Source organism: Tamandua tetradactyla, chromosome 16 (assembly GCF_023851605.1).
Source record: "Tamandua tetradactyla isolate mTamTet1 chromosome 16, mTamTet1.pri, whole genome shotgun sequence".
Classification (NCBI taxonomy): Eukaryota; Metazoa; Chordata; class Mammalia; order Pilosa; family Myrmecophagidae; genus Tamandua; species Tamandua tetradactyla.
Window position 1 is genome coordinate 17,039,286 of NC_135342.1, and position 23,803 is coordinate 17,063,088.

At 39.3% G+C, this 23,803-nt stretch overlaps 1 protein-coding gene and 1 pseudogene across 5 annotated transcripts in view; one reads left to right on the top strand and one right to left on the bottom strand.

Moving 5' to 3' along the window:
• The window catches only part of LOC143658980 (uncharacterized), a 30,133-nt gene extending 25,350 nt beyond the window's left edge, over positions 1-4,783 (bottom strand). For 2 of the 4 annotated variants that reach the window (XM_077131458.1, XM_077131459.1), the window contains exons 1-2: positions 4,329-4,783; positions 363-497 (exon numbers count right to left, since the gene is read on the bottom strand). In XM_077131458.1, the coding sequence (XP_076987573.1) occupies positions 363-497; positions 4,329-4,448 (255 nt within the window). In that variant the 5' untranslated portion in view covers positions 4,449-4,783. Of the gene's footprint in view, positions 1-362; positions 502-4,328 lie in introns of all 4 variants that reach the window. The other 2 variants (XM_077131456.1, XM_077131457.1) reach the window with 1 other exon arrangement.
• Positions 1-23,803, top strand: part of LOC143658983 (multiple C2 and transmembrane domain-containing protein 1-like) — a 484,136-nt pseudogene that overhangs the window by 285,880 nt on the left and 174,453 nt on the right. The window lies entirely within an intron of this gene.

Below are 23,803 nucleotides of genomic sequence, written 5' to 3' on the forward strand. Positions count from 1 at the left end.
AAAAGCATGGGGCATGGGTCAAATGAGGTTGAGAAATGCCAGGACGACATCCCAGTTCTACCCCAGGGCTCTCACGGACCCACAGAAAGCCAGGCCTGCTTCCCCCTCCAACCTCGACCCCTGAACCCATAAGTCTGCGGAGGGCTGGACTGCAGGCAGATGCACTTGGATAGACAAGGGCCTGAGGCTTTCTCCCCATGGAGAGCAACCCCAAGCACAGACACCCCCAAGCACACACACTGGCAGCTGGGAGATAAAACACCATCGAACTTGGCCTCCCTGTGTGGCGTCCCCACCGGCGCCTCCAGGGGCTCATCTACACTTTTGTTCTGCGTGCCTCACAGCCCTGAAGCAACACTTACCAGCAGAGGCTGCCCAGAACCAGCCATCAGGGCTCGGTGGTGCTGCCCAGAGGAGTAGCGAGGCATGAGTACGCAGCAGCCGTGAGAAGCAGCTCGCCTGATAAAACTCCTGCAGCCAGTTCTTCTGCAGGCTTGCTGGCTGGAAAGAAGAAAAAAATGAAAAACCATTAGACACAGAAAATGCCCGACAGCTGTGCACAGACCCACCTGAACAAAGAGTCTCCACAAGGGGGTACCCCAACCTGGCAAAGGGCAGCCCCTGGACCCTGAACCCCGGCCCACTGTCCGCCACCTCCCAGGCACAACTCAGGCACCTTGCCTCAGGGGCATGCCGTGGGACCCTGTGAAGGAGGATGTGGCGGGGGTGGGGGGGCACCTGGGGGGTGGTTAACAGGCCCAGGGACACTCGGGGTTCACCACGCAGACCTTTGGGGGGCGGTCATTGCAAGGACCCTGGGGGAGAATGCAGTGGGGGATCAGGGGAGGGGTGTCACACTGCTAACCCATGCAGGCACATGGTGGGAACCCTGGGGGGATGGATAACACAGAGACACTAGGGCTGAACGCATGGGGACCGTGGAGGGTGGACACCACGGGGACCTGGGAGTGGATACCATGGGGGACCTGGGATGGACGCCATGGGATCCATGGAGGGTGGAGGCCACAGGGACCTGTGGTAGACTCTGAGGGGACCTGGAATGAAGGGATGGGGACTGTGGAGGCTGGATGCTGTGGGGACCGTGGAGGGTGGACACCGTGGGAACCATAAAGGGTGGACGCCATGGTGACCTGGAATGGATGGTGTGTGGACCTGGCAGCGGATGCCGTAGGGACCTGGGGTGGGCACCATGGAAAACACAGAGGTTGGATGCATGGGGACTGTGGAGGGTGGATGCCACAGGGACCTGGGGTGGATGCCATGGGAACCGTGGAGGGTGGGAGCCATGGGGACCTGAGGTCGACGCCTTGAGGACCTGGGCTGGATGCTGTGGGGACTATGGAGGGTGGACACTGCAGCGACATGGGGTGGACACCCTGGGACCAAGAAGGGTGGATGTCACAGGGACCTTGGCTCCGAACAAGGAGGATGCACCCACTGGAGAAGGGAGACGTTCAGAGTCCTCGCCTGCCCACTGGCACAGTGGGGCCACCTTGGAGGGTGGCAGCAAGGATGTGGGGGAAGCAGTGTCAGACAGTGGGCACCTGTGTGAGTGTTTCTGGAGGCCCCGGGAGGCGACGAGGATGTGCTTTTATGCACGGCCCTGCCCTGGCCTGTGACCCCTGGGAAGCTGGAATCCCTAGGTCTGTGGTGCTTATAAAGCAGAAACTTCACACACACCATGAAGGGGATTGTTCAGGAGAGGGGGGTGGCACTCACGGGGTCAGTAGTAAATGTCGGGGCTTTGAGGACAGAGAAGCCCCAGCCCTGCTGAAGGGATCTGGGCCTAGGGCACCTGGTCAGGACTGCTCAGGCAGTGACAGCATGTGGCACCCTGCACAAGGGTGGACCGCACTGCAGCCAGGGCAGCTCAGCCTTGTCTGGTCCCTGTCACTCCACCCTGGGCCGCAGAGCCGCCCACCAGTGCCTGCCATGGACTGCTGGCCCTGCCCAGGCCAAGAAGCTGGGAAGAAGACTCTGGAATGTGCGGGAAGAGGCCTCAGAATGGGACCTCGGCACTAAAGCTCACTTGAGCACCGGCCCCAGGTGGGACAGGCTCCAAGTACCTGAGATGCGGGTGGGTCCTGGGGGCCCCCTCAGGACAGACACACAGCCAGGACCCAGCCAGCAGGTGTCACACCAGGCAGAAGGCCAGGAAGTGACCATCCACGCATCTGGGAAGCCAGGGTAGCGCCAAACTCAGTGCAGCCCACCCAGCATCAGCACCAGCACCAGCACTAGCACCTGCCCCTCCTTCCTCCTCTTCACGCACAGCTAGAACCAGCAGACACCATCAAAAGATAAACTATACAACTGAAAAGGGGCACGGGATATGAACACACTCAGAAGCCCATGAAGAGATGCTCAGCTCACCAGTCACTGGTAGGGAAACACAACCCAGACAAGAGACCACCTCATACCACTCGGATGCCCATAACCATCATCAAGAGCTAACCTTTAAAAAAACAATGACAACACCAGGGTAACCCCAGATACTGTGTCAATATGAGGGACACCCAAGTCAGTAGGCTAAGCCCTTGATCCTGAGGCTTACTCTTGTGATGCTTACGCAGGGAGAAGAGAAGCTTAGCCTACCTATAGGCATGCCTAAGAGTTACTTCTGGAGGACCTCTTTTGTTGCTCAGATGTGGCCTCACCCTCTTGAAGCCCAACTCTGCAAGTGATATCATTATCCTCCCCCTAAGTGGGACCTGACATCCAGGGGTGAAAGTCTCCCTGGCAACGTTGGAGGTGACTCCAGGGATGAGCCTGGCCCTGGTACCATGGGATCAACAATGTCTTCCAGACCAAAATGGGGAAAAGAAGTGTTAACAAATAAGGTATCAGTGGCTGAGAGAGTTCAAATAGAATTGAGAGGCTCCTCTGGAGGTCATTCTTAGGCATGCTGCGTTTAGACATTGCTACCTATCATACCTTGCCAAACCCCAACCAAAACCATTTCTGCCAATCCTAAAGAACATCTTGGACAACACATACAAATAGACAAAGGTTCCATGCACTAGGGTAACTTTCAGTAACCCACAACCTCCAGCTGAGTCCCTGGACAAGAGAAATACAGAGGGCTCAGCCCTTCCAGAACATATACTAGTTCCTTCCATCCCCCTACCCCATATTATCGACAGTCTCTTCCAACAGTGAAAGAGTTAAAAAGGGCATAGCCCTAAAGAGTGGGAGGAAGACCAAAGATGGAGATTGAATTATACAGAGAAGGTAGGGTTTAACAAAGGAGTATGACTGCAGAATCATTAAATCGATGTCACTTTCAGTCTCCAGTATTTTAAGCAGCTCAAAGTAAAAATCTCAAATTGTGGAATCGTAACCCACACCAAAATCTGAAAGCTGTTCTACAAATGTGCCTCGAAACTTACTGCTCTTTTCTATGTCACATTTCTCAACAACAACAACGAAAAAGCAATGACAAGCCCCGGCAAAGATGGGAGAACTAGAACCACGTGCGGCCGCTGCGGGGACCTGAGCAGCAACTCTGGAAAGCAGTAAACAACTCGCCTGCGCCAGCACTCCATTCCCTGTGTGCGTGCTCCGAGAGCTGGAAAGCTGCTCAGAACACCTGCACGTGGTGAGCACCGCAACTCCCTCCACTAGGGCCGCACAGCGGGGACCACGTGGGCGTCCACCACGGAAGACCCGCACACAAACGGGGCCAGCCATAGGACAGGGCGCTGTCGCACCACCAAAGGAGCAAAGGCCTGACACGCGCGGGAGAGAAACGGACACGGAATGAGGGACGCCGTCAGCTCCAGGTACTGAAGCGCCCAGAGTAGGGACATCCTAGAGACAGGGGCAGACTGTGGTCGCCAGGCCTGGGGGTGACACGGGGTGGCAAAGTGTTCTCAAGTAGATTTATGCAATGGTGGCGCCAGTTTGTAAAGACGCTAAACACCACGGCATGGTAGGCTTTAAACAGGCGCTTTTACGGTATATAAACTGCATCTCAGTTAAAGACAGGTATAAAAGAAATTTAAGATATAAATTTGCACAGCATTTAAGTTAAACGGGTTAAAAAAAAAAAAAAAAAGGATGAAGCAAACGGAAGGGCGGGTAAGTTTGGGGTCCGGGCTCCAGACTGCAGGGTCGAATTCCCGGGGCCTTATTCAGGGACAGGTTTTCGGTATCCGAGGGGCCCACGGGTTCGGGGAGGGGCAAGGGGCCCAGAGTTCGGGCTGGGAAGCGGCACTCGGGGACAGAATTCGGGGTTCAGAGCTCGGGGGACCTGCGGCCCGTGCCCCCCACCTCCCGCCCGCCATCCGATGGCGGCGGGCACTCACGTGTTCCAAGGCGAGTCCATGCTGCCGGTGACCAGCGGGACCGCGGCGTCCCAAAGGCCGCTCGGCCCGCCACGGCTCATCGGCGCTGCCCGGCCGGTCTCGGAGGCAGCCGCGGGGCATCAGCCGCGCCTAGGTGCGGCCCCACAGCCGGCGCGGAGCCTTTAGATTCCTGCGGGAAAACTTCTGGCAGCCAAGTCCCGCCCCTCAGAAGGCGGGGGCCGTCCTGGTGGCTCCTGTGTCCGTCAGTCCGAACCCCTCGCGGGCCCTGCCCCGCCCCGCGCCCCGCCCCACACGGCGAGGAGACTCCTTAAAGGGGCCGCGTCGACGGGCGCCTGAGGCCGGCTAGCTGCTTTGCAGCCCGGATTCCTGCGTGTGAGTCTCCGGGGAGCAGAGGACCAGGCCGTAAGGTCAGTTTGACGCAGGGGGCAGAACCTCTTGGTCTCCGCGCCAGGGAGGGGGGGGGCGGTGGGGAACACCCGCGAGGGGCTCGACCTGACTGACACGCGAGCGCCGAGGGGCGGGGCGGGACTTGCACTCAGCAGGAGGCAGCTGCGGCTTCGACTGCGAGAAGTTTCCCGGCGCGGAGACCAACAGGTTATGCCCCCATTTTAAGGCTCGCTGGCTGCAGTTTTGTCGGCTTCCCCGCGCAGGTCTCTCGCCTCGGCAGGCCCTCAGCGTGAGGCGCAGTCCCACCGGGTGGTCCGCGCGGAGCCCTTAGGCTCCCGCAGAGAAACAGGGAAACTTCTAACCGTCAGCGCCGCCGTCGCCGCCTCGTGCTGAGTGTAAGTCCCGCCCCGCCCCTCGGCAGGTGGGGGTCGCCCTGGGCGCTCGCGTGTCAGTCATATCGAACCCTCATATGTCATTGGTAACAGAGACCATCAGGAGATAGAAATAGGGTAAGATAATGGGTAATTGGAGCTGAAGGGATACAGACTGTGCAACAAGACTGGATACAAGAACTCAGAAATGGACAGCACAATACTACCTAATTGTAATGTAATTATGTTAAAACACTGAATGAAGCTGCATCTGAGGTATAGTTTTTTTTTTCTATTATTGTTTTATTTCTTTTTCTGTTGTTTTTCTATTTCTTTTTCTAAATCGATGCAAATGTACTAAGAAATGATGAATATGCATCTATGTGATGATATTAAGAATTACTGATTGTATATGTAGAATGGAATGATTTCTAAATGTTGTGTTAGTTAATTTTTTTAATTAATAATAATAAAAAAAAGAATGTCAGGAAATGTCCTATTTGAATAAAGGTGTAAATGAGAAATGAAAGCAAAGCCAGAAGAGGAAAGAGCGTTCCAGGGAGAGAAGAGTCTGTGCAAGATGGTGAAGAAAGAGCATGCTTAGTATGTTCAGCAGGGAGTTGGGTGTAGCCAGACTGAAGAGAGAAGGTATGAGGGTAGAGGAAGAGGAATTCAGAGTGTTTATGGGGCTGAGAGACATCTGTTTAAAGCATTGTAAGTCATTGTTACCACTGGCTGTACTTCTCTAGAAGATGGAAGGCCACTGGGTGAGGGACATGTTGAACAGAGGGCTGACAAGCATCTACTTTCATTTTAACAATACCACTGTCTTCTGTGTTCAGAATTGATAAGAGGTTTTAAGTGTAGAAGCAGGAACTATTTGCCATCAACCAGAGGAGAGAAATAGGGTGGTTTCCTTTAGACTGGTAGCAATGAATAGTAAGAATTGGTCAGATTTTAGATACATTTTGAATATAGAGCCAACAAGAGTAGCTGACTGAATATAGGACATGAAAGAGAAAGGACAGGTGTAGACTCAGTATTTTGGTGTGAGCAATGAAAGGATGAAATTGCTAGTAACCCAGATGGGAGAGATTGTGCAAGGGATAGGTTTGAAAGAGAAGTTTAAGAACTCAGTTTTGACATGCTAAGTTTGTGATGCCTACAGTTGCCTCTAATTATATAAATCTAGAAATCATATATGAGGTCTGGATTAGAGAAATAAATCTGGAGTTGTCAGCAAAAATATGGAATGTAAAGCAATGAATCTAAATGAGAAAACAAGTGAGTATAAATATAATCTATAGATAGACTTCTTAAAAAAATTGATATCTGAGTATCAGGACACTAGATGATGAAGAAGAATCAGCAAAAGTAACAGAGAAGAAATAGCCGTGAAACTGGTGGAAAATTTGGAGAGTGTGATGTCCTGGAAGCAAAGATAGTATTTCAAAGGGGAGGCAGTGATCTGTGTCAAATGCTGTTGATAGCCATGTGAGTTGAGGAGTCAGAAGTGCACTTAAGACATAGTCAACTTGGTATGGGTCTCTAGTGGGTGTTGTAATATGCCTTAGGCTGCATTAATCTATAGAACAAGGGAGGCTGGCATTCAGCTCTGCTCTACACTTATATCATCTAGCCCTGAAGATTGTTCCCAATTCTGGATACCACAGATTAACAGCAACACATCTGAAAATGTTTAGAAGCAATGAAAAATAGGAGGTGGCTCACAGTCATGTAATATGAACACCGGTTGAAAGAAAAGGTTTGGCTAACTTGGAGAAAACTGAGGGAGCTATGACAGTAATCTCCAAGAAACTCTGCGGTTTAAATCTTATAAAATCCTTTCTTATTGAATTACAATTTGTCTCTCAGTAGTTTCTGTCCATTCATTCATTTATTCCATAAATATTAAGTTCCTGGACTGGGACAAACTGCTAGACACTGGAGAAGAAGTAATAAGCAAGGAACACAAGGTTGCTGTGTTCATGGAACAGATTGTCTTAAGGATTTTAGGCCAAATATGTGATTGCTTTATGAAATCCTAGTTCTTCTAGGATTTCACATTAACAGGAAACTCACTTGCTGAAATTCATAAAGAGGGAAGAGTATGGTCTTATCTTAAAAATTAAATAGGCAGTTTCTTAGCTTTACAAATTGCTTTCTGTATTTGCTTCTGTTTAGAATTTTCAGTGAATGAGTAGAATTGTCACATATGGGGGATTTTAGATCATTTACTAGTCTGCCTTTTTTCCAAGTTCTAGTTATGCTACTCATTAGATATAGAACACTCATCAGAAACTATCTGCATATATTTTATATCAATAAAACATTTAAAATTACTGTATACATGCTTAAGATGATACTGAATGTTGCACATTGTTATATTGAGATTTGTGTTTTCACAAATTTTTATTGAGTACTTAGTCTATGCCAGGCAATTTACTGAGGGCTGGAAATTCAGTTGTGAGATAGGTATGGCCTCTCATGGAACTCTTGGGGGAGATAGATATCAATTTCTTTCCTTTTTACCTCCACTCCGGCGATGATGGTATCTTGAGTGTTCTATATTTTCATGAGATTTTTATTACATGAATCCTAGCCTATGAATAGAACTATTTGCTGTATAACTAATGTTTGGTTAGGACATCAGGCAGTTTATAAATCTAGAATTATTCTTCTTGAAACTTTGATAGATTTCGTTGGTGGCAAAGAAAGGATGTTATGTCATTTTTTCAGTAAGCGAAGGCATCAGTACAACATCTATCTTGATTGAGCCAGCAAAGAAAACAGATAATTATTTAATCTCGTGTGTTTGATAACTGTATTTCTTTGCACATGCTTGAATTAAGCAGGTTTTCTTTATTGATATTTCTATGATTCGTAGTCCTTTTTTATCCAATAAATATATCAGATTTTGCAAAATGTGTGTTAATAAATACAAAGTATTAAGCATACAAGTAGGTTTGAAACAGCTGTTTTCACTATAATAAAATGTGTTAAATGTACACCTGTTTTCAGTATTCAAAAGTGGTAGTTCATTTTAAAATTCCCTTCCAGTTATTTTTCTTTTTACCTGAGTATTCTAGGTAGATACCTTTTGCAAGGTCAGTAGTAGGTGTGGAGGGTGAGAAGCAGTGGGATATAGTAAGAGGTTTTATCATAACTTTTCTATTTTAAACAAAACTTGCATTTGTAGAAAAATCTTAGGTGATCCTAGGAGATGTTTTTATTGAGTCAGTTTCACATCACTGCTTTGGCCATTGCTGTCATGCAGCTGCATGGGTCTAACATTTGCTTTGACAAAGAGGCATATTTTCTCTTGAAAGGATAAGCTGAAGAGTGTTCTTCACTTAAAAAGATTTGAGTATCTTAAAAAAATAGATTGTGAGATGTTATTGAAATTTCCATAATGTAAATAATATTAGGACTAATTCATTCTAAAATCCAGTGGTCTTCTGTTTTAAACTTGGGACTAAAATTGAGCTATAGTTTATGTAGGTATTTCCCTATGTGCATATATCATTCTTGGCAAGTTCACATTTTTTTAGCTATCAGAATTGTAAGAGAAAGTTTAGTGAACACTATAAGTGCCTGTATGCATTTTTTTTTGTTTCTCTGTAAGGAGGAGTACAGAGTTGGAGGCTAAAAATGTTTTTCTTGTAAGCCTCCTGTCTGAAATAAACTTCCCTTTGTGTGTACCTCCCTCCTGCTCTCCCAAGCACCTCCCATTTTATACCGTTTGACCTCATTCCTAGAAAGGTGTTTTTCAGGATTCTTATTAAGAGAATATAGAATAGTGAGTAAAAAATCTATGGACAAAGTGCTTGCACATATACCTTTTCCCTCCTGTGATGTGAACCTCTGTTATTTCTATTCTTGCTATGAACATACAACTCTGCTACCTGGTCAAGATCTTAATTTGTTAGAAATTGCAACGTTATGAATGCTTGATGTTGACTTGCTTATGTGGCCTTGAAGGTTGTGTTCCTCTCTGTGTATCTTGAAATCATCATTTATTCCTTCTGTACTTTTCCTTTTCTCAAATCTTTTAAAGAATAGACCTTCCCATTTGCCCCAACATACTTACACACATATTTTTTTAAAGCATAGCCATCTGACATTCTGTAGAGGCAGTGCATACAGTTTTTGGAGTATACAAGGTCCTTCTTCCAAACTTAGCTTATTATTCCTTAATATGTCATGTGAGTTCTGTGATCAGATTTTTTGCCTCAATGATAATCCTGCTGTATTGTTCTACTTCATGACTTTCATCTGCTCTTGGGTTTCCCAGACTCTAATAATGGTTTGTAGATGATCATTCCCCAAACTAGAAAATATAATAATCACTGAAGATTATGTAATATTCTTTTGTACCACCTTAGATTAATTTGATTTTCAGGTAGAAACCTTTTTAAATTATTTGAGATTTCATTGGCCTTTCTGCATAATTGGGACTGAATTAAAAAGATTCTGATAAATGTTCTAAGACTTTACATATAAGCATATTTCTTATTAGTTAATTTATTCATTTGTACTCAAAGGAAGTTTTCCCAGGATGAAAAGTACAGATTTTGAAAAATCAACTCATCCATTAACATTAATTTTACAATTTTCTCCCAAATGAACATATCGAATGGTAGTAGAAATACTTCTGCCTAAGGGAAAAATATCTCCTCAGAAATGTTTCTCATGCTCAAAAAGTCTGTCTGTCCCTTCATGGATGGTTTAGTGTAACTATTGGCAACCTAAAGCAGACCACCAATGATGCCTGGAGATAGTTTTGTATTTGTGAATAAATACATGTGAAATATGTAAGTGAAAGGACTCTTGGAGTTAAGATTTTAATATTTCAGTTGTAGATATCTCTCTTTGAAAACATAGCTTTTTATACAGATTTGGTGTGAAAATGTTTAGTTGAGCAGATGGAGATCCAGCTGTTAGAGTATATGTTTGTCAGGGTATCTGGCATTTAGCTACTTCCAAAAATGCTATCAAACTGAAAGATGCTAAAGAGCAGTGCTGTAAGAAAGCCAGTATAATACTGTGCTTGATCAGTTAGGGGTAAAGTTCTTTCACTTTTGATTTTCTAACCTTGTAGGAATATATTCTAATCCAGGTGGAAATTTAAATTTTAAAAATAAAATCTGAGAAAATGTAAATAAAATTGTCAAATACCTGCCTTTCCAAATTCTTGATTACAGTGGCCCAGGATAAGCATGCTACTCGGTGTGCGGAAATTTAGTACCTAATGTATAGCACTTTATAGTCTATAGACTTAACATTAGTCTTTTGTTCTGTGAGCTAAACTGTAAGAAATGATGATTGATCCTGGGTAGAATGATCAGAGAAAGAAGAAAAACATTTAGGGAAGAATGACATGTGCCCCAAATATATTTGAAATCACTTATACCCTATTATATGCCAGTATTTAAGCACCAACGTTGCAGCACACATGACATACTGAAAGGGTGGGTGTTTAGTTTCACCATCCAATGGAAGGCTGGAATCTTCCTGCCTGAAAATGGGCAATGCCAACACATTGCTCATGCTGTAGGCGCCGGCACCCAGCTCCTGCCCGATGCCCGAAAGGCTGGTGTCGAAGTCGTGCACCAGCCCGGACTCCACCGATCACCTCGTCCATCTTGAGCACCCAGGCCATCTTCCGACCTCGCCGCCGCCCCGCACGCAGCGGGCCTCCGCGTCCAGGGCGAAAGGGCCGGAGGTCCGCAGGAGCGTCCTGGGGGAGGGCGCGGGTGAAGCCTCCGGAGGCGGCACGGCGGGTGGTCACCAGTAGCGGCACAGGCGGCGACCCGGGCGTGAGTAGCCGGGACCTCGCCAGCAGAGCCCGGCGACCAGTTGTAGCGGGAGCGGCCGGGCCGCCGGCAGCGCCTCCCTCCGGCAGGAGCCGGCCTCGAACCTCCTTCCGCCGCCACCTCCCACCCCACACGCCCGCGCGGGGCGTAGTTAACGGTGCAGCCGTCGCCGCCCGCCCCGCCCCGGGCTTCCCGACCGCATCCTCCCCGGCACCGCACCCGAGCGGAGCCACCGCCTGCCCCGACGACCGTGCGGGGCCGAGGCCTGCCCGCCGCCCGCTCCCCGACCTCGCTTCCCGGCCCTCGGCCCGCCGGCCCAAGCTCTAGCGCCCCGCTGCCCCGGCCAACCCCGCCGACGCCGGCCCAGACCCTAGCTTCGACTGCGGCTGCGGCTCCGACTCCAGCTGGAGCTCAGGCTCACTCCTGAAATTATATTTTAACTAATCAAATTACTTTGAAAACTTCTGACTGGTTAAGCTCCTGCAGTCCTGTATTTCAGCATTTTAATGCTGCCTCAGTACTTGGCTAATTGTGTTGGGCCATCTTGTCTCTAAAGCATTAAATACTAGCAAAGCTGTGGAAGCTTTAAATATAATTTTCCAAATCGTATTTTCTGGCTAGTACCTGTGCAATTTTGTATATTATCAAAAATGTAATAAATTTCTTTATTATGTATTTTCCCAAGTTTTAGTTGCATACCAACCTGAGTCTAATAGAAACTTTTTATAACCATGAAAGACTAAAGTCAACATTATACTTCCAAGAACCAGTGTTTTGTTTTAGCTACATTCTTAAATATATTCACCAAATATGAAAGGGATTTGTTTTTCTCTCAAGCGAAGTAAAATTACACTGTAAGTTATTTTGTGATAATGATTGCTCTTTAAAAATAGCTAAGCATATTCTGTCTCTAATCACTTTGCCTATCACTGTAATATAATTTTAATTTTAAGGAATTCTCTTTTGGAATGAAAGAACTAGCATACTGCATCTTCATTGGAATTTTACTTATTTATCAAAATGCTTTGCTAAGCTTTTGTAAAATATGCAGACTATTCCAATAAGTTGAATCTCCTCAGTAGTGAAATACATTATTAAAGCATTTCTGAGTAAAAATAAGAACAGGTACAAAATATAAGGTTCGATTTCTACAATTTCACATTGAGGTTAATCAATTAAATGTATCAGTGATTTTTTCCCTTAAATAAAATGACTAGCTCATTAATAGTAGCACAATATACACTACAAATTTTACCAGTCACATCTTTATCTATTATGATTTCTTATTGCAGTATTTTACCCAATTTAATACAGTGCATCATCTAAGTATCTAGTAAATATATACTAGTAAGAGGAATCCCTGGAATAGAAAATTTGTTTTTCAGCTTAACATAGAAATTTTTTAAATTATAAAATAATTCATTGTTCTGCAGATATTATTTTCATGTTTCTGTTATTTTCTCTATTAATTTATAACTATTGGTTGTTGACTAGTAAGTAAAGATTACTGTAATATTTGACTGTTAATGGATGCAGTCTGTCAGGAAATCCTCATGATTCTAGCCTCAATATTCTCATTAAATATCTTGACAGACTCTGACCACTTTCTTCATTTCTGTGGCTGCATGACTGTTCCATACCACTGGTATCTCTTACCTGGATTACTGCAAAACTTCCTAATAGCCTCAGTTATTTTAAATTGACCACTTAGCAAAGTTCTCAGGACAGTAGCTAAATCTTTTTTAAAGCAGAGACCATTTCGTTCCTCTGCTCAGAAAGCTGCTGTGGCTCCCCATCTCTATTAGAGCATCAATGAGACTCTGCCAAATACTAAGTGATGTGTTTCCCATTCCATTTCCTTGACCTCTAAAGCATCATCTCCTATCACTGCTCCCCTGTCTCACTTCCCCCGCATCAGTCTCTTTGTTGGCCCTGGAACATAGCAGATACATTCCTACATTTGCTCTCGTTCTTTGCCTTGGAATTGTCTTCACCTGAGTGTCTGTTAATATCCAGGGGGCAAACTCACTTCCTTCCGATCTTTGTTCAAAGCTTACATTCTCAATAACTCTATCCTGACAGCATTCCTTAATTTAATATGGTACATGTAACTTCCCAACATCTCTGACTCATGGCCTGCTCTGTTTCTTTTATTTCCAGAACAGGGTAGAACAGGGTCCTTCTACCCTAAACATTTTTCATAGTTCTTAGGTTTATTGCCTGTCTTCCTTTTCTAGTATGTATGCTTCATTAGATTCTTTTCTGGTATGTATACTTCCTTGATTCTGTTTCCCAAACACCAGCAACTGTGACTTTAACATAAGAAGGCACTTAAATATTTTTTGAATTAAATTGAATACTAGTTTGTGACATTGGTAGAAAATAGAAACTTTTAAAAATGTATTAGTTGTACTTAAGAATTTAAATCTGTGCTTATATGACAGCAAAAACTGAAAAGTTGAAACACCAGAAATATTAATTAAATTTATTAGAAACTGCCTCCATTGTTTTCTTTTTCATCCAAAGTAATAGTTTCCTGATTAGGATTTTATGTGACTTAAACAAAAAGGAAGGACTGACAAAGTATCACTCTCATTTAGTGTTTTCCTTTTTGATAAATATATTACACTGCTTGGAGCTTTAATAATGAATCACGTTAGGGCATGAGTATAAGTGTAATGAAAGAGCAAAGCAAAAAACTAAAAACAAAATTGAGGAGTACATTTAACTCCACCATTTCTAAAAGAAGTTATGTTTGTAAACTAAGCAGAAAATATGCTCACTTGATTAAGGGCATCTTTAAAATTAAATATTATTGGCTTTATTAAAAATGTGCTAATTTACATTTGCTGTATTTTTCTCATTTCTAATGAAAATGACATCAAGAAAATATACTAGTCCACAAAGCTGCATTGAAATTCCTCGAATTAGTGGACTTATTGGCTTCAAAACTTCCGGTTCCAAGTAGCTTCTTTCTGTACCCATCTTTCACTTTCTCACCAAGCAGATGGCAGCATAGTGGCAAGCTATGGAGTTGTGCAGGCCAATTTATTCTGCCATGCACTGAAAACTGTCCTGGAATCTGTGGACAAAATAAAAGGAAGTAAAGGAAACTAACAGTTTTGAGGCCCATATTATGTAGCAAGCACTGCATTAGTGTTTTCATGTACATTATTTAGTTTAAGAAATCCATGAATTAGCAAGATAGAGATATCACATAGGAGTACATTATGCCTTATAAGTGCAACAATTTTTTTCTAAGAAGGTAATTCCATAATTGGATTAGTTGTTCATGCTTCATGCAATGAAGCATTTTGATCATAAAGAAAGAGCGGAGCATCCCAGGTCTAGAAAATAAGTATAAAGACAGGCTGGAGCTGAGGATGGAAGTCAGGACTATTGATTGGATAGATGGCTGACTTGAGGGGATGAAGAGATCCAACTCATATTGTAACTTCATTAGATAAGCTAGTTCATCCCTCTATGTAGCTAATGACTCTCCAAGGGATTCCTAAACCAGCTGCGATGACAGCAAGAGCCAGTTTCACATATTGTAGGTGCTAGACAAGGTCAGGGATTTCTGCTTTTGTAACAGCTGAAGAGGTTGGGGGTGAAGTAGGTTGATATGGAGGGAGGACATAATTATATTTTAATTCTTATAAAATTGGTTCTGCCCAAGTAGTTAATATTTAAAGTTATGATTATGTATAATTCTGTGACCAAGTTTAAATGCTGATTCTGCTTAAGACTAAATCTTCATAAGGGATAGCTTTATTAAAAAGAAGTTTATATTTGAATTAATCATGTTGCTGATGTTAAAAAGAAATGCCTTGAAAAATGCATCTGAATATCAATCATGGTTTATAGTTCACGTTTCATGTAAAAAGTTTGCTGTTAAGGCCAAGTACAAAAACTGAGTCCTATATAAACATGACCCAAATTACTAAATTTTGTAATTATCTGACTGCCTATACATGGATTATCTGATGTTTAAGTTAGCAAATATTTTTTCTAGGCTACCATTTGTTGTCCACCTATCATATGTGGAGAAACATAAATTAATTTTTACACTCCTTTATTTAAATGGTAATTGAAATGTTAGATCTTCTTTAAAATCCATATAATAAATTCCAAATCCAAAAAGTTACGGATTTTCTGCAAGATTGTTTTATATCTACCCAGGCAGACATACAGCTTACCTAGTACAGAGTAAGGCATTCGAGAGCTTCTGCCCTTAAACTTGCTCTAATCACTACAAATGAAAGAAAGAGGAGAGAAAAGAGGAAATCTAAAATGCCCAGCACAGTATTATGTGTTTAGCAGAGAGCAGCCAGGGAGAAATCACCCTAGTAAACACAGCAGGTAGTTTTAGTAAACATGCAATATGAAAGTACTACATTCCATCTTAGGGCTGTGGTTTAGTTTTCTCTTTTCAAGGCTAATTATTATTTTCCATCTGGCTTCTAAATGTTTCCAATATTGCTTGTATATCTACATCACTTGTACAATTAAGAGAAATGCATGTCCTTAGAATTTTGAAATGAACACCATTAATTTAATAATGTGGAACTAAATAATCAATAGGAGGTCCTTGAAAATATACAATTCTTCTAAAATAATACATTGTAAAAATGTATACCTTAAGTTTACTTAGTCATTTTTGCCAACTAGTATAGAAGGTAATGATATTGCACAATTGATGTTTTATAGGTAAATGATTACTTACATACAAAATAAACAATTTGGTATATGATAAACATTTAAGAGTATACATTGCTTAAAAAGTTTGGGTGTTTGCAATGAAATTATGTTGTTACATATGATCTAGAAATTCAGCAATTGCAACTAGTAATCAAATACAAACAAAATCAGAAAATAGTAACAACATCTCAGAAAATATGTGTAACTCCACAGGGGAAAAAACCGAAATATTTTAAAGTTGATTCTTTAACTATTCCTTTAGCTAGTTGACTCGTTCAGTTCAGCAAACTGAAAAACTTTCAAGGATTTAGTTTCAACATTAAGTTATTTAAGAATTGAAGCAGAAGATATGCAATATTGTTAAATATAGATAATTTGCTACATAGACATTATTAATTAGAAATGATTTTGAGAAATCTACTCTTGCTTGTCTTGTCAGGTGTGGTTTGAGAGAGTAAAGTAGGTTCGATTCTAATTATCTGTTGGTCTCATTCTAATTGTTATCATTATTATGGCAGTGAAGAACCTTCCTAAAATAGCATAAATAAGTCATATGCTTTCTTTAAATAGTGTATTCTCACTGTACCCTCTTATCATGTTCACAAAAGGTAAGAGCAGGCTTACCCATTTCTTTGATTTAGAGGAACTTTCATTTCTGCAACAAGAACTAATGAAACTTATTTTCTCATAAACTGTTAGTAAGTTATTTTATGCAACCCACTCCAGGGGCTCTAGGACCACAGGAAGGTTCTTATAATAAAAGCTAAATTGTGGTTCACCAAAGACAGGATCAAAAACTGAGAGTGAATTTCAGCACTTTTATCTTTAGTAAAAGGACACATTGTGAGTCACTTAAATAGCTTCAGAAGTCAAGAAATTAGGCAAAAACATGATACTCCATAGGTAAAAAGTTGAATATGGAAAGATCAGCAGAGAGTAAAGGTGACGATTTTAGAGTTCAAAGATGAACACTTTGAAAAGTGCAGCAAGAGTTGGATCTCTTATATGAAAGAACAGAACCAGAGTTACAAAGATTTTCAAATACAGAATGAAGTGGACTGTTGGTTTTCATGACCACAGAACTTAGCTGAGGATGACATATTATAAGTTTATTGTGGATTATTAAACATTGTGTGTTCTTTCTAAATTTTCCCTAAAGTTGTACACTTAGGCTCTCTGAAGACAGAAATACAACCTCTGAATATTCCTATGATTATGGAGATCTTTCCATAATTTGGAGTCCATTCTTAAGGTATTTTACACACAGCTTGGAAGAAATTATCCTAGTTTTGTTAAATGCCAATACCTAAAGTATACATGTTTTAATCATTGATTCAAATCTGTTGAATTTTAATGTTCTGGTTTTTATCAGAATTTGAAATGTTTACATATACTTATTGCCTAAACTAATCACTTAGTGCTTTTAATTTAAGAAAATTTTATTGCCAGTCAGTGTTGGTGTCAATTTTCAAGTTTTTATACATAAAAATAATAGTGCTTTTAAATATTTTTAAGAAAAAAATTAAGGATTTATAATATTTATTAAACAACTATAATATTTAATAAAACTCATACTTCTGTTCCAGATTATTGTCAGTAGAGTCTTTCTAAATATAAGTTCAGTTTTCTTGAATGGAATGTTTTACCTGTTATTTTTCACTCAGAATTGCTTGTATCATTTAGAATGATGCCCCCAATATGGTTTTCAGGTTGTAGCTCTAATATTTAGTCATCGTTGCAGGTCAGGCATACATAAAGTGGATTTTTTACTCTATTGGTTGAGCTAAGATCTCTGTAAATGTTCAGAGGATCAATTTTTAAATTAATGATCTTGAGGCAGGTTAGGAAAAGTGTGGATGCCTCAAAGATTTGCCCTTTCACAGTCAGATGTCCTTAGCTACTTTGTTAAAAGCCCATCAGAGCCAGAAATTCTTTATCTCTGAAATTGGACTCACAATAGTAGCTAATAGGATGATTGTTGTGCCTGTTAAGTTATAGGCACTTAATACTAGCTCATAGTAATGGGAGTAGCAGTAAGGGTGTATTATTCAGAATGTTTTCTGATGTCACACTTAAAAAAAATAAATCCAAGCTGAAACTTCTCAACGTTTATATTCTGATATAATTTATTTTGACATATCATTTGAAAAAGAAATTATTCTAAGTGTTTCCCTGAATGAAAAAGAATATTTCCTATGGAATATGCTGTTTCAGTCCCAGGGAAAAATGAAAAAGGTGAACACATAAAATTGTTTCAGTTGGCTAATATTCAAAACATGCTAAATAGCCTGCACAATATATTTGAGATAACTATTGTTAAATGGAGCTAACATCATATTGAATCTGGACTACTTGTTTCATATCCTTATAACCCTGAAGATTAGTTTCTAGGTTAATTTTTAAATGTTGCTTCTTTACAACCAGAAGTCATATGAAATTTATCTTGGGTTTCATTTATCAACTTTGAAAAAAATAATTGTGTTTGGTAATTGTTTAAAAAATGACAGAATTCTATTATGTCCACATCATACTTTGTTTGCATTTTAATTGTAGTGAATAAGAATGTTTTTCTCAGTGATCTTCTCTTATAATAGCATTTACTGTTTGGGATTATAAAAGTAGTAAGTGATTGTTATAGAAAATAGGAAATCCAGATGTGTTCAGTATGCAAACAAAAAAGAAATTAATCACCAACTGTTAATATTTTCCAAAATTTGCATCAATAGTAGATATCTCATTCTATATGCAACTCTTGATTTAATACCATATAGTATCATTTTCTCATAAAATGAAGCATTTCTTGAAAAAATTACTTTCAGTGGTTTATTACTTCGACATATGTAGGATTTCCAGGTTGTTTCCAACTTTCTACCACAATTGATAATTCCTTTCTATCTTTCTGAGGATACATTTTGTACAACATTGTTTATTTAAGATTCATTTACAGAACTAGAATTATCCATATGTTTGACATTTCTTGTTAAATTGCTTTCTGAAGTGGTTGTTTCCATATATATAGTGTCTAACAGTATATTAGAGAACCTACTGTGAGGTGTTTTTGGTTTTTAACTTGTATCAGACTGAAGTGAAACACTGTAAAAGAAATGATGTTATCTGTTTTGGAGATTTTCCTATGCTGACATTCATTCAATTTTCAGTGTCTTTCACAATGAAACTGAAAAATTACTTTGGGAGCACAACTTTCTTCGTTGAGGCCATAACCAAAATTTATGTGATCTTTTCCTTGGCCTATGACATGTAATTTTTCCGAATCTTTCACAACAATGAAAATGCAGATTACTTACAATAATTTATCTTTATTAGAACTATTTTAAAACATACACTCTGTAGTCTTTTTAAATCACTTGTTTCATGTCTGGTTAAGCAATAAAGCTGTCAAGGAATTAAGGATTGTGAACAAAATATAAAATGACTAATGGGGTTAAAATCTACCTGTTGATTTTTAATTCCCCATGTTCCTAATCTCACTTTCTTCACTTGCTTCATTTACTTTTTAAAAAGTAAAACCAAAAAGTATTATTTTCTGTTAATGATGTTAATAAAATAATTAGCTACATTGTTCAAGTATTTGTGCAACTTCTGTCCATTAATATCAGGAGTGATGTTAATGATTTTAATTGCTATTTTTAATTTAATATAAAAGTTTGTACTTAAATATTTGTTTTGTTCTTTACATTCATTGATCTCAAGAACGAAATGTTTGGTTATTAAATATTTATAATTATAATATTTGTGTAGGTATGTATTTCTTTTCTTATGTAAGTATGTTTAAATATACAAATCATCAAGGATCACAATTTTAAAAATTTTTTAAATAATGTAAATAACAAATTTCAGTGACATCTCAAAAACATGTCTAATTATTGGGTCCCAAGGATTTTTTCCATTGTTCATATAAAAGTGATGATATCTCTGTAAGTCATTATTTTGTATCATGATTAGCCTTTTAAAATATCAATGTTGTGAATGCTGGAAAAATTATATCCAAATGGTTTTAGAACTTTGATGACTGCAATTCTGTTTTAATATTAGCATTTTATATGTTTAAGTGTATAGTAGAGAATGTTTTTAAAGTCACCACATATCATGAAGAATTTCAGAAATTTAGGATATTCTGTATGTTCCCTTTCAAGGAAAAGTGATTTCTGAAATTTATTTGTTAATAGATGTCTGAATTTTTCATACATAATTATCAAAGTAACTGATTTTTTAATTTATAGATAAGTATTCAATTAACTATGAACTTTTAAAATACTACCAGAATTAATAGTGCATTAATTCTAGTGACCATAATAGCAAAAGTATATATTTTTTCTCTTACATATGTTGAAATTTGTTGCAGAGTGACAAAGCTGATGTTGAAGAGTTTGTGTGCTCAATGTCTAGTGCTATGGAGAGGGATTGTAGTATCCTAAGCAAGAGGTAAAGGCAGTGTGATCAGAGCCTGAGAGGTTGACTTATAATGTAGCATATCACTCAATAGTGATTAAATTTCAAAAGATTTAAAGCAGTTTCATTTCATGAGATTCAAGCAGTATGCTTTCTATTTGGGCAGTATTAAGTTTCTGTGATTCTGACATTGTTAGTTTAATCTGTTCAGCCACTTCTCTCTCATCCTATACCCTTCACCAAGAACAGTGCAGATGGTAGGATTCAGGAAAATGTTCACACTTTATTTTAATAGTGTTGACAGCTGAACAAAAATGTGCAAATCCGTATTTATTAGAAGGAAATATAGATGTTTGAGAACTAAGTAGAAACTTTCTATCTCGTTCACTATTTTCAAGTAACCATAGCCAGGCTTAATACCTAGATAATGCTATTCCCAGAATAATGAGGGCATGCTCACACAGAGTCATGGGATATAAGGAACACAGTCACAGAGATTGGTCTATATTAATATGTAGCATAAGTTCATACATATTTTACCATAATTGTTCTTATTTTCTCCACTGTCTGCTAGCTGCTTGATCTGAATAACATGAAATTTAATTTGTATTAATCAGCCTAAGGGGAATACAAATAAACTTGTCTCAATAATTTTGCACTTACAGTTTTTAAAAATCATTTTTCTAGTTTTCATTGAATACATTCTGTTCCTTAGAAACTTTCTATTCTAGGAAGGAAAAAAAGGAGTACTGTTGGATTAATTTATTCAAATAAAAGGTCAGCATTATAGCAAAAAGCATTATTCGCAATGTTTTATTAGAGTCAGAGCAATGCAATTCATTACCTGAATAGATTTAAAGTTATATTGTCTTTCATTTCTAAATAAAGTGTATATAATGGCAACCATGTATTCTCAGCTAGAATTTTGGGTTTATGTTTGTCATCAGCTAGAATTTTGGGTTTATGTTTGTCATAGCAGTTTGTTTTTGTTTTGTTTTTGGTAACACAAATGCTCACACTGCTTGGTTTCCTAACACAGAAAGTTCAGAGAATCTAATATTTGGTTGATTTGATTGATGCAACAGTATCATAATTTAAGTATTTTGTTTGTGAAGGGATGCAGTTAAAATAAGCTTGATTAATATATAGATTGATTTCATTTTTATAACCAGTTACATTTAAGTCATGCATTCAAATCTTATTTATAGTTATACTTCTTTTGTACGGTAGTACTTTATTAGGTTTAATTTTAGATAGGAGAAATTCTAAGTGTGTCTGTCTATCCACCATGATATTTTCTGTTGAAATAATTCAGAATTGCTACTAAAAGAATTAAATTATTTGGTTTATCTTCATAAGAGAGATTTTTCCTCCTTCCAGAGGTAATTGAGTTCTCTCACCTGATGAACCCAAACCTAGTGTCCTCACTGTAGGTTATAAGAAAATGAGCTCAAATTTTGACCTAGTTGCAATGACACTGAGACTGCTAGCCCTCTGCTTGAAAAATTTTAGTCAGATTATTTATAGAGGGTCTATATAATGTATATATTCCAAGAATACATAAATTGTTGGAAATGTACCTAGAATTTTGTTCAGAAAACCAGTAACTTATTTACACTGAGATTTTCTAAAACAGAAATTAATTTTACCTGAAAAAAGACTATATTTGATTCAGTATAATGTTGCCTGAAATATGAACTAGCTTCAAGTCTTTGTTTTGCCCTGCATCCTCTGGTTTTATACTTTTAAGTCCACATGTACTATGCCATGCACTTATTTTGAGGGTTGGCTATTGCAACAAAAATTATTACTTACTTTAATTAATTCCACTTGGGTATTTAAGAAATATAATCATGAGACTTTTTAGTACTTTTGCAGAATCTGACACTTGGTTAACTCCCTGAGGGCAGTCTTTATGATTTTACTCCCACAAAAGCTAACAGTATGTTTCCCTTATCCCATTAAATGAGATAAAATGTAAAGTTCTCTTTATAATCTCTGGCACATTAGCAAAATAAAGAGTTGTTCAATAAGGATCCTGGAAGAATTTATAAGAGAAAATTGTAGGCTGATTCCAAAATTCTCTAGACAAATCATATTTTTAGAAGTTCTTTTGGTATTGCAATCATATTTGAACTAATTTATTAAGTATGATTCTAGCATAAATAGTGATTTCCATGCTAATTTTTCTGTCTTTTCTGTAAAAATATTAACAAGTATTTCCACTTTTGTAAAACCTAAATAGACTGTATTCTGATATTTTATTGTCACACTAATTATATAGGTTTATTTATTTTAAAGCAAAAAGATTCTGGGAGTTAACTGAAAATCTGAAAAAGAGAAATACATCTGTGTGTGCATTTAAGATATATAAAAGAAGAAGAAAAACTTTTTCTTTTCTGTTGGATCATAATGTTGCAAAGCTGCCACCAATTTATGTATTGACAACAGCAAAAGAGAAAGAAAGAAAAAGAAAAAAGAAAAGATCTGTTTAAATCCTCATTTATTCTCATGGGTATTGGAATAAATTAAACACGTATGGTTTTCTGTTATTTGGCAATATTATATAGTCTGTATTATTTTTCACAGTAATGTAAATAATTCTAAATAAGTTTAAACTAGCATTAAAATTTTTGAAGAATGAGATGAAAGCCACTTTCAGACCCATTAAGTATTAGTTACTTAATTTTATTTATTCTTTTTTGTTACCAGAGAAGTATTTCTCTCTCAAATGGACATTTTTGGTTGGACTTGCCCATGCAGGTTTCAGACCTATAAAGAAAATGTAGGAGGAAAGATTCCTGCAAAAAGTGATTTGTAACAAGCATAGGACATAATGAGATTATTAGTAAATTTAAATCCACTAGATTTTGTATAGTTGAATATCTCACTCTCTCAGATACCTTGGACTTTCACTTGCATAATTCTTTTTTTATTGTCATGAATAACTTTTGCTGTTGTTTTCCCTGCCAAATCAAATCTTCCCCACCATTTAAAGTCTAGCTCAATCTTTTCTTCCGTGAACTTTTTCAGTTCATTGATTCTACACACATGGAGTTTCTGCTGGGAAATAATAGGAAAGTTACAGAAACAGTTGTTAAGAAGACAGAAAAAAATTTAAGCCTGTGAATCTAAACTGTATTGTGTGTTAGAAAGTGATAAACAAGAGTGGGGGAAAATTGGATGGTGGGGCAAGGGCTAGTTGGCACTTTTAAAAAGCCACAAGAACTTGACATATAACAAAATAGAGGAGGAGATTGAGTGAACCATATGCATATCTGAGGGAGGAATATTTCAGACAGAGGGAGCACGTATGTGAAGTCTTAAGTCTGCAGCCAATCACTTATATCTTATTTTCTGCACTTGCTTAACCTGATTATATGCTCCTTAAGTCAAGGACATGAGATATAATCAGTCCTCTCCTACCCACTAGAGCATCTAGAATAATGTAGGAAATGCATTCAGTAAATAATCATTGATTACCAAATGTAGGAGGCTGGAGCAGGACAGCTGAAATAAGCATTGCTACCAGCATTGGCAGCTCTAGAATCCTTTTTCTACACAGATCAATTCATGCCCCCTTGTAAATACAAATGGTCCAATACAAATTGCCTTTCCATCTTCAATCTGGAACCAAGGATAAACCACAAACTCCCAGGGGCCTCTGAATTGTCTTTTAAAATATGCATTTGAGCAAGAGTCCAAAATTTAGGACTTATACATAATGGCCTCTCTATCCTGTAATGCCTGCTACTCCTTTATGTTTTTCTTTAATGGAACTTGCAATTTA